General features: G+C 39.9%; 1 protein-coding gene across 1 annotated transcript; it reads left to right on the forward strand.

Moving 5' to 3' along the window:
- The first annotated feature begins 3890 nt into the window (after positions 1-3890).
- NAT1 (N-acetyltransferase 1) lies at positions 3891-11907 on the forward strand. The gene is given in 3 exon segments (XM_016959168.4): positions 3891-5263; positions 7680-7758; positions 10275-11907. Coding segments are annotated over 3 exon segments (1113 nt in total). The 5' UTR covers positions 3891-5108; the 3' UTR covers positions 11154-11907.
- The last annotated feature ends 325 nt before the right edge of the window (positions 11908-12232 follow it).

The raw sequence follows: 12232 nt of genomic DNA on the forward strand, positions 1-12232 counted from the left end.
GGGGGCTAGGTTGTAGTGTCAATTTAGTGGGATTCCATGCCCTTCTTTCATGGTGGTAGAGGCAAAAGAAAAGAGAAGGAATAGGAAAAGAAAAGAAAAGAAAAAACACAGAAAGAAAAGCCACTCATTGGCTCTCCTTGTAATTCTTCTAATCATTAATGCCAGAAATCTATGCAGCAGGCGTAGATGATTTTATCTCAGTCCACAATTGTACTTGTGCTGATTGTAGCCTTAAGGCCTTATAGCCCTATCTCATAGGCAGACTACCTCTGGGTTAAACTGCTTTTAATTCTTCTATGTTGGGCTCTTGTTTATAACTTTTTTAAGAGAAAGAATAAAGGTTTCTTTAGCAATAAAGAAAAAGAAAACCACTGCTGTATATTTAACATACATAGATTCTAGAGACCTGGAATTGAACAATGAGTTCTGCATATCAACCTGCTCTCCAGGGGTACCAATCCAAGAATGTGATTATTGAAGTGCCAAGTCACATAGGGATAAATCACAATAGTTGGTCAACTGTTGAATATTGATCCTTCAACTAAACAATATTCATGAACTCTGCAGAAAAACACCAGCATTTTGCTCAACATTCAGGACCCTCTAGAAGTTGCCTCATTCTGCTCTCCTTTCTTACCTTTCTTTTACACAGCTCTCCAAAATGTCCACAAAGGTGACTTAAGTCAGGTTCCCCCAAACCAGACACCAAGACAAGAATCCATGTGTGTGTGACTGAAGGAAGTGCTGGGAGAGCCCCAGCTGCAGCCTGGATGTGAACTGCAACTCTAAAGTGTGTCCAGACTCAAGGCAAGGGCACTAGGCTTTCCAGACCTCCTACTAAGTCATTGATCCAGCACTGCCCTGCCAGGACATAAATCCCTGGCACCTCTTGCTCTCTGCAAAGGAGGGCAAAGCAGCTTCAGGAGCCCTTGGGAGTCCTCCAAAGAGAGTCTAGGGTACAGGTCCGAAAGTAGAAGAACACAGAAGGCAGGCCAGGGGCACTGTGAGATGGTAACAGAGATCTGAAGGGATCCAGGTAAGTTATTGAAAGTATTCTTTCTGTGCTAACCCCAGTCCTGAATCCTTGCCAGCCAGCCCCGTCTTCCCTCTTAGGTACCCTGAGCAGGCTCTATTTTATGCCCTTCCATACCTACGGTGGAAACCAATAGGGTTCTTTTTATTTTTCAGACAGAGTCTCACTCTATTGCTCAGGCTGGAGTGCAGTGGCACGATCTCAGTTCCCTGCAACCTCCACCTCCCGGGTTCAAGTGATTCTCCTGCCTTAGCCTCTCAAATAGCTGGGACTATAGGCATGTGCCACCACACCTGGCTTTTTTTTTTTGTTGTTAATTTTTTATTAGAGATGGGGTTTCACCGTGTTGGCCAGGCCGGTCTCGAACTCCTGACCTCAAGTGATCCACTCGCCTCGGCCTCCCAAAGCGCTGGGATGACAGGCGTGAGCCATTGCACCAAGACCCAATAGGTCTAAGGGGTCTCATTTGAGTCATTGTATATAAATTTTTTTTCAATGTTTTTTGTCTAAAAAACTTTAGACAGGGAATGCACTCTCCAATTATTTTCAAGTGCTACCCCTCCTTATTTTATTATACCTAGATACATCTTGCCTTTACATTTCAATAATTTAACCAGAATATGTTCTGTTAAAAATCTTTTCATTGGCGGGCCATCAGACTGGGTGACTCCTGTGGTTTCATTTTCACTCATTTTACTGTTTACCAGTAAACAGTAGAAAACTAGAGACTTCACCAATCAGAAACTGTCAACTAACCTCTAACTAGGGACTTTTCACTCTAACCAACCAAATAGCTTTTCTTTGTCTCACTCCTGTGAACATTTTATAAGAGTTTCTCTCCTGACCTCTCCTGTCCTCAGCAGAGCATTGAGCCACCTGTGGTCTGGTGCTGCCTGGCTCATGAATTGCTGTCTGTTCTAATAAACTTTTAAAAATGTTATACCTAAAAAATTATCTTTTAACAATTCCAGTGTTGACAGTACTGGATTGGACTCTCCTAGACTCTGGTCTTTCTTGATCTTCAGATCAAATTTTTAACGTCATATTTCTTTTTTTCTTTTTTCTTTTTTTTTTTTTTTTTGAGACGGAGTCTCACTCTCGCCCAGGCCGGGGTGCGGTGGCGCTATCTCGGCTCACTGCAAGCTCCGCTTCCTGGGTTCACGCCATTCTCCTGCCTCAGCCTCCTGAGTAGCTGGGACTACAGGCACCCGCCACTGTGCCTGGCTAACTTTTTGTATTTTTAGTAGAGACAGGGTTTCACCGTGTTAGCCAGGATGGTCTCGATCTCCTGACCTCGTGATCCGCCCGCCTCGGCTTCCCAAAGTGCTGGGATTACAGGCGTGAGCAACCGTGCCCGGCCCTAACATCATATTTCTATCTCTATATAAGCCAAAATGGCTCGTTCAAAAGCCATAACTTTCATAACTTTTCTACTCTTTGTTCTGTATTGAAAGGAGTCAGTGTTCACCAACACTCCTTTAGTGTGACCTCTCTACTTTTTGGTTTTCATATTCATCTACTTGCTCACTGGCCATGAAACTGAAACTATCAGGATAGCTCAGTTATTGCATTTCTCAAGCTCTTTTGTGTTTGATATTACCTTTATATTCATGTTGCCTTTATGATCAAGTGAAATACTAGCCAGAATATTTGGAGCAAACCCTTTCCCTTCAATACTTTGAAGATACACTTCTATTACTTCACCAATGGATATTTTTGTGTAACATTCGCTTGCTGCCCTGATGTTTTCTCTTTCATGAAATATTTTCTTTCTCTGCCAGATGCTTGAGTAGTTGTCTTTAATTTTGACTTTTAATAATTTCACAAAAATATATTCCAGTGGCAAACATGTTGTATCAAACTTTCCCAGAATTTTCTCTTTTGTTTTTTAGCTTCAATTTCTTCATCATTTCAGGAAAATATTTATCTTTACATACATTTTTCTTAACTTTTAAATCCAGGGGTACATGTACAGGTTCGTTATATAGGTAAACTTGTGTCATGGGGGTTTGTTGTACAGATTTTATCACCCAGGTATTAAGCCTACTACCCATTAGTAATTTTTCCTGATCCTCTCCCTCCTCCCACCCTCCAACCTGTGAAAGGCCCCAGTGTGTGCTGTTTGCTTCTTTGTATTAATTAATTCTCATGGTTTAGCTCCCACTTATAAGTAGGAACATGCATTATTTCATTTCCTGCTCCTGTGTTAGTTTGCTAAGGATAATAGCTTTCCGCTCCATCCATGTTTCCATGAAAGACATGATCTTGTTCTTTTTAGTGGCTGCATAGTATTCCATAGTGTATAAGTACCACATTTTCTTTATCCAGTCTGTCACTGATGGGCATTTAGGTTGATTCTGTGTCTTTGCTATTGTGAAGACATGATCTTGTTTTTTTCGTGGCTGCATAGTATTCCATGGTGTATAAGTGCCACATTTTCTTTATCCAATCTGTCATTGATGGGCATTTAGGTTGATTCTGTCTTTGCTATTGTGAATAGTGCCATACATTTTTCTATTGCACTTTTTGCATTCTCCACTTCGGAAGCACCAATTGTCTTTGCATTGGCTTGTCCTTGACTGCTTTCTATTTTATTCTATCTTAATTGCTTTATCATTTCATTAGCCTTTAGTAGGAATAGCCAGCTTTTCTGCCACATAAGCAATGTGATACGATATTATATCTATATAGTTCCTTTCTGTTCATCATTATGTATTCTGTTGATTAATTAGTTCCATTTCTGTCCTTAATTAGTATTCTAAGGTATGAAATCTTTCTTTTCATAAAACTTTTATTTTATCACTTTATTTTTAGCTGTTTTTTATTGAGCTTACTTCACATGGTCCATAGCCCCAGATATCTGTACAATTTTTTTTTTCAGTTTATTTTTCTTCTTGAATTGGTTGTGGTTTTTTGTATATAACTTTTGCATGTTATGTCTTTTCTTCTAATCCCAATCTCACAGTATTTTGATTTTGTTAGTTCTCATCATTTTCATGTATGTATAGCTCTGTTTCCACCTTTTATTTGCTGCTTGAATCTGGTGTGGCTGGTGAGATGTCCAGCTGGGGTTGGTGTAGACTTGTCAATTGAGGAAAATGACGAGACGAGTCTCAATCATTTTAGGAGATTTATTTGCCAAAGTTAAGGATGTGGGCCTGGGAGACAGGTCTATGCCTTTCTCTGAAGATGATTTTAAGGACTGCAAATTTAAAGGGGAAAGGATGGGATATCGAGAAGCACCGTTTTCATGTAAGAGCCGGGTAGGGAAAATAGTGATTCATGGCCTTTGGCTCAGTGAATGTGCTTTTTTTGCATAAGATGACATAAACAAAAGGGGCAGAGGAAAAATGCAAGGACTCTGAATTTTACATAACATACCTGGTGGCTCAGATGCTACTCTTTTAGCTGTGGTTTCAGCCAGTTGGTTACCCTGACTTTCTGTGGTGTCTAATTTTGAGTGACCTGGGATTTTTATAATTGCCAAACGTTTTGGTTTGAGAGTAGCTTCTAACAGTGCTGATACTTGCTGCCCATTTTCTATGGGTTGCCCTGAGTAGGTTAAATATCCTCTCTCTTTCCATAGCATCCCAAAGTTATGAGCAACCCCAAAAGCTTAGCGGCTGTCACTGTAAATGTTTGCAGCCTTGTCTTTTGCCACTTGACAAGCTGGAGTCAGGGCAATCAATTTGGCTACTTGAACTAATCTGGCATGGGGAAGAGGACTGGCTTCAGTTACCTCTAGTCAGGAAACCACAGCATATCCTGCTCTAAAATGTCCATTTTCTCATCTTAAATAAGACCCATCTGTATACCATTCTATCTCAGCATTATCCAGTGGCATCTCTTATAGGTCTGTCCTGGGGGTGAGAAGTTGGTCAGTCATCAGAACACAGTCATGAGGGGTCTTGTTGGAAGGGCCTGGCAAGAGAGTGGCTGGATTAAGATGATAGAGCAGGAAATAGTAATATTGGGAGATGATAAATGCAAAATTTCGTAAGAGGCTAACCAGTTGACAGACAGATATTGGGTATGATGAGAATTTAGAAGGGTCTCAATAGGATGTGGCACAAAAATGGTAAGGGGGGAACCCATAATTATTTCTTCAACAGACTTGTACAGAAGGGCTATGCTGTTATTACTCTTACACAAGGAGGCAGCCCTCTAGCCACAGGGTCCAGCTGTTGGCTATAATAGCCTACAGGTCTCTGATGATAACCATGTTTCTGGGTCAGTACCCCGGATGCAGTACCTCCAGTTTCACATACAAAAAGGGAGAAAGGCAACTTGTAGATGGGTGCTGTGAGTCTGGGGAATTAGTGAGAATTTCCTTTATTTGTTATATAACTGGTTTTCCCTCTGGAGTCCCCATGATGAGATCAGGTTTTTCATTTTTTAGGCATGCATATGGAGGGTGAGCCACAAAGGAGAAATTTGGTATCCAGTTTCTATAACAGTCTGCCAGTCCCCGAAATCCTCTAAGTTGTTTCTTAGTGTTGGGCATTGGGAAAGCTAAAATTTCTCTCACTTTATCAGGGTTAATACTCAGTCCTTTGACCAAGATAATATGCCCCAAATACTTAACTTCCGGTAAGCACAGCTGAAGTTTGTCTTCAGATGCTTTGCGTCCCTTGCTGGCTGCGTAAATGTAGACTATCTTCCTGGGAGGAAGATGCTGTGCCTGGACAAAGGAGAAGGTCATCCACATACTGAATGAGTGTTGAGCCCTGGGGAAAAATTAAATCCACTAAATCAGCTTTTAGTATTTGGGAAAAGTAAGTGGGACTTTCTGTATACCCTTGGGGCATGACAGCCCACATATATTGCCATTCTTTCCAAGTAAAAGCAAACAAATATGGCTGTCTGGATCTACAGGAATACTGAAAAAGGCACTGCAGAGATTCACAACTGAGAAATACTGGCTGGTAGTGAGTATAGCTGATAAAACGGTATGTGGGTTGGGGACTACTGGGTGCCTGGGTATTACAATATAGTTTATTGCCCTCAAGTCCTGCACAAATCTCCATTTTCTCCTGCTTTGTTTCTTTACAGGGAACATAGGGCTGTTGCAGGGGCTGGTGCAGGGAATAATGACCCCCTTTTTAGATAGTCTTGTATAATAGGGGCAATTCCATTTGCGGCTTCCTGTCATAGAGTGTATTGTTTAAGGCTAGGCAGGGGTTTCTTTGGATTTATCTCTACCTTTATTGGAGTGGCTGAGAATATTTTCCCTATATCTGTATTGACTGAGACCATAAGTGGGAGGAGACATCCTTGAGCAAGCGTTCCTCTTCTGGTGTTAACAGGAAGACTGGGGAAGCTAAAAGGAGTTTTACCGTTTCCTGCTCTTTATTCCAGTGTTTTCTCTTCTCCTCTATTATTTCCTTCTGTGTCTCTATTTCATATTCCCGGCCACAAGATGATGTTTCAACACTACTAGTACTAAATTGTGGTACGTTGTCAGGACATTTTGTAATTCGGTATTCTTGGTCTCCTGGCCCCAATTCTAAAAAAAAGTTCACGTTTTGATGAAAAAAAGATATGGGCATTATGGATGTTCAGGAGATGACAGCTCAAAAGATTGACAGGGGCCCCAGGGCATATAAGAAACATATGGTACCTACGGAGCATGTCACACACAATTAGAGCTTGCGGTGGGGGAGCTGAACCCGATGGAACGGTAAGGTATAGGTTTGGACTTAAAACGTGAGATCATTTTATTAGACGCAGCCACCATGTTAATTCTTTCATTACTCTGAGGAATGGGCTTTCTAAATCAGGTGGGATTTATCAGAGATATAGTTGTGTCTGTGACAATTAAGGCAGTTGTAAGCTCATGATTTATTATTATATTAATGTCTCCCAATTTGTTTGTCATGGTGAAGTTTTAACAGCTCACTAGGAGTTAACTTGTGGGCAAAATATGGGGGAGGCATGTGGCTTTTCATCTTGTAGCCATCTTATTCAGGAACCAAAAAGGGGGAGGCAGGTTTGCATGACCCACTTACCAGCTTGACTTTTCCCTTTGGCTAAATGAGTTTCGGGGGTCCCACAATTTAATTTCCTTTCACAGACTCCTCAGTTTTCTTTAGTGGAGGTGAGGGGAGGTGAGTATGACAAGAGATGCTCTGATAGCGGATCTTCTGTATATAGACGGTCCTACTTTCTTTTGAGTAGCATCATACATTAAGGGCCTTACCTTGTTTATCTGCCTCAACATGCCGAATTATAGTTGTACCTAGAGGAAGACCAGGTGCTAGCACTACATCCTGGTCTTTGATGTGTTTGGTATATGTCACGGTAGTGATTGGGGGCATGGAACTTGGTTCACCCTTCCTTGCTGATCTCATGACAGTTCATCAGCTGGTGGGTTGCCTCGGGAGGCTGTGGAAGCCCCGCTGCTGGTGGCTTCCACAGCTTCCAGGTTTTTAAGCCAGAAGGCTCTACCCCATCAGCGTTGCTCCCATCTCCATAGTTGTAGTTTCCACACACTTATACAACACAAATGTTCACTTTACTGTGCAGTCCATTCCCTGTGTTTTGTGATTTTTAGGAAATCTTCAGAATTTACAGTCTACAAAACTATTATTTTGTTTTCAAGGAAGTCATGTTATATATTTCTGACTGTCTTTTCTCTTATTTCTAGAATTCAAGCCAGGAAGAAGCAGCAATCTGTCTTCTGGATTAAAACTGAAGATCAACCTACTTTCAACTTACTAAGAAAGGTATTAAGTGCCTTTCTGAGAGCTCTCAGTGGGCTTCCTAAGCACGTTCACTCTGCCTCCTTTAAGTCTTATATTTATGATCAAGATGAAAGGGAGGGATATATCACTGCACAGAGATTCTACAGTGGATATATAAAGCTAATAATGTTTTCAGTGAGCTCTTCTCTGGCAACTACTTTCCAAGTGCTTTCAGCATTCCACCTTGAAGCACAACGTTAATAATGCACAATTTCTTATGTTCAGGCACAGAATGTTCCCGTGTGATTTGGTTACAACATATTGCTCTATCCAGGCCTCTAACAAAACTGACTTCTTTCAAATGGACTTGCAGTTGCTAAATTCCAAATCAACACTTTATCTTAAAAAAAGAAAAGGAGGGGAAGGGTGGAGGGAGGGGAACAGAGAGGGTACAAGAGGCAAAAGAAGAAAAAGAGGAAAACAAATGCTTGTAAACAAGTTAAACCAAATAAAAGAGATATAAAGTAATTTCTTAAAAGAAGGAATGATATTCTAAGCAAGAATCTAATGTCCAGGTATGTATAAACCGCCTTCGTCCTTTTAGATCGGCTTCTCTCTCTTCTTTACATACTCAGTACAAATTCTAGGTGAGGGGGCAGAGAGGGGTTGGCATTGTCTGACTAAATACAACTTGTTGTCTCTCTGAGTGGTAGAACTTTAGAGCTTGACCAAATGTTACGAAAGGGTGCTGGTGGAAGTTAGGATGAGAAGAAATGCAATCTAATAGATTCGGAGAAATGATGTTGTAGACACCAAGAACAGAGAAAGTTGGAAACTGACAATATGGGGAGGATAGCTGGGTCAGAAAGGAAAAATAGAAGAATATAGAAGAAATGTTATGAGAAGGGAAAATAAGAGATGCTCCACTTATCACCATTCATCTCGGGGCAGGTCCCTTTGTACAAGGTCATCCTCAGGCCATACCACATTACAAAAGAGGTATACCTGAGGTCTGTACAGCACTGTTACAATCAAAGTCTCAAAAGGTTAAGACTCTATGATGGCAGGTTTAAAAAACCTTTTCTAAAATATTTAACAAAATAAGGGGCATTTATTTTTTTTTGGTTCACATTACCTGAAAGTTAAAAGATAGCTTTCGGCTTCATTCAGGTCTTTCCTCATTCTACCTTCTGTTGTTTTTCATCTCTTGGTAAACTTGGTGAACTCTTTGTTAGTGTTGTTCTTCAGTAGGTTCTCACCAATAGCTTTGAATGAATACCCCACCAGCTTCTACCTTGTAGCAGAATGTACACGCTTAGGTTGCAGCAACAGTTCCTCAGTAAAGTCTCAGATCTACTTAGGTCATATGTTATCCATGAGCCAAGCACTGGTCCTGGAGCATATGTGTTCAAATTGGTCCCACCTAGTCCATGTGACTGTCCATAAGGCGCAATATGGGCAGCCTGTTCTCTACACAGTATCCAGAAACATCACTTTGATTGTGGCAAACATTGCTCAATTACAACCCTTCTCTCAGGCCTCTCTCATTTACATTTCTCATTTCACTTACAGTAAAAACCAAAATGTCAGTCTTAGCTCCAAGGCTGCAGTTGCCTGTCAGATCTCATCTCAGTCCACTCTCCTTCTCACTCATGTGCTCCAATTACCCTTGCTTCCTGAATGTTTTCTGAATGCTCAAGGCAGTTTCTAGCTTAAGGCCTTGTTATTTTCTGTTCTCCTACTTGGAACAATCCTCCTCATGCATATCCTTAGGCCTTATTCTCTGGCATCCTTCAAATCTTAGCGAGTGTTTTTTTTTTTTTTTGGTGTGTGTGTTTTTTTTTTAACCAACTAATTTGAAATTGGAGCTCTCCCTGTGCACTTACTGGGTCCTTTCTTTACTTTAATTTTCCCAGGGCACTTACTACAATCTAACGGATTGCATGTTTTATCCATGTATTCAATTTCCTATATATGTCACTCCAACTCCCACTAAAATATAAGATTTTTGAGAGTAAGCAAGCACTAGATCAGTAGGAAACACATTATAGCTATTCGGTGAACTATTTCTTGAGTTAATCAATCAATGGATGAGTGAATCAATACAGTTCTTTGAGCGGGAAACTTTGTATAAGGCTCAGCTAAAAGGGAAATTGAGTGGGTCAGGTACCACGGATACTATACACTCTATTGCATGATTCTCCTGCCTACATCAGAAGATGTTTATAAGCCTATTTTAAAGGATACCAGTTGGAATCTCTCTTTTATTAATCACCAAGAGAACCATGAACAAGCTGTTTATCATTTGACTCATCATTTAATCTTGATTTCCAGCTTCTCACACTTGAAAGAAGACATAATACATTTCTCACAGGATTCTGGGACTATTAACTGAACTTATGTGTGTAAAAGGAATTCATACAATGAAAGCACTAGAAATAATTATTATACTTATAACCATTGTATTTTTACATGTTTAAAATACAGCCATAATTAGCCTACTCAAATCCAAGTGTAAAAGTAATATGATTTGCTTTCGTTTTGTTTTCCTTGCTCAGGGGATCATGGACATTGAAGCATATCTTGAAAGAATTGGCTATAAAAAGTCTAGGAACAAATTGGACTTGGAAACATTAACTGACATTCTTCAACACCAGATCCGAGCTGTTCCCTTTGAGAACCTTAACATCCATTGTGGGGAAGCCATGGACTTAGGCTTAGAGGCCATTTTTGATCAAGTTGTGAGAAGAAATCGGGGTGGATGGTGTCTCCAGGTCAATCATCTTCTGTACTGGGCTCTGACCACTATTGGTTTTGAGACCACAATGTTGGGAGGTTATGTTTACAGCACTCCAGCCAAAAAATACAGCACTGGCATGATTCACCTTCTCCTGCAGGTGACCATTGATGGCAGGAACTACATTGTCGATGCTGGGTTTGGACGCTCATACCAGATGTGGCAGCCTCTGGAGTTAATTTCTGGGAAGGATCAGCCTCAGGTGCCTTGTATCTTCCGTTTGACGGAAGAGAATGGATTCTGGTATCTAGACCAAATCAGAAGGGAACAGTACATTCCAAATGAAGAATTTCTTAATTCTGATCTCCTGGAAGACAGCAAATACCGAAAAATCTACTCCTTTACTCTTCAGCCTCGAACAATTGAAGATTTTGAGTCTATGAATACATACCTGCAGACATCTCCAGCATCTGTGTTTACTAGTAAATCATTTTGTTCCTTGCAGACCCCAGATGGGGTTCACTGTTTGGTGGGCTTCACCCTCACCCATAGGAGATTCAATTATAAGGACAATACAGATCTAATAGAGTTTAAGACTCTGAGTGAGGAAGAAATAGAAAAAGTGCTGAAAAATATATTTAATATATCCTTGGAGAGAAAGCTTGTGCCCAAACATGGTGATAGATTTTTTACTATTTAGAATAAGGAGTAAAACAATCTTGTCTATTTGTCACCCAGCTCACCAGTTATCAACTGACGACCTATCATGTATCTTCTGTACCCTTACCTTATTTTGAAGAAAATCCTAGACATCAAATCATTTCACCTATAAAAATGTCATCATATATAATTAAACAGCTTTTTAAAGAAACATAACCACAAACCTTTTCAAATAATAATAATAAATGTATTTTAAAGATGGCCTGTGGTTATCTTGGAAATTGGTGATTTATGCTAGAAAGCTTTTAATGTTGGTTTATTGTTGAATTCCTAGAAAAGTTTTATTGGTAGATGAGTAAATAAAATATTGTAAAAAAAATTGTCTATAAAGTATATTAAAACATTGTTGGCTAATATAACTTGAAAAAAGGTGGTTTTTTGGAAGACTTAGGATATTATGGTGCTACATAATTTTTCCTCGATGCTCTCTTCCTCTGATCTTTCTTGTCTCTTAAATTACTTTACTTCCTTGCACACTTTGCCATACAAGAATGAACATGAGCTTTTCTTGTGTAGATCTGAGTTGAAATCCTGTGGACACTGGGTGAATTACTTTTTAGATCTGTAGCTCTGACTCCTCAGGAATAAAACGGGAATAATGCTTTTACAGTTTAGTGGCAGAACTAAACTCCCAAAATTATTTGTTATATGGATCAAGTAATAATGTCAGTAATGTTTTTGGTACAAAGTCATTATTTAATAAAAGTTATTGTTCTATCTTGCTTGCCCCCGCACCCCTGTCATCTGCCTGCTTCTTTCTTGATTAAATATTGATAGGATATTAGATGCCCAAGATCTAAGAGTGTGTTCTGTGCTTCAGAATCTGAATCTTTGCTTATCTATAATTCAGATTTTCTGTTTGTGGATTCCAGTATTAGGACTATAGTTTAACTTGCCGACTTGATCTTACACTATTCTCCCTCTTCAACGTGTGATCATTGTAATAAGGTTAAGAGAAAGGCAGGGACAAGAATGAAGAAATTTTAGTTAAGAGAACAAGATACATTGTAACATCGTATTTTATGCAGCAATTTAACAGTTGGGAGATGCTGGTGTGGG

The sequence above is a fragment of the Pan troglodytes genome, chromosome 7 (genome assembly GCF_028858775.2).
Source record: "Pan troglodytes isolate AG18354 chromosome 7, NHGRI_mPanTro3-v2.0_pri, whole genome shotgun sequence".
NCBI classification, from domain to species: domain Eukaryota; kingdom Metazoa; phylum Chordata; class Mammalia; order Primates; family Hominidae; genus Pan; species Pan troglodytes.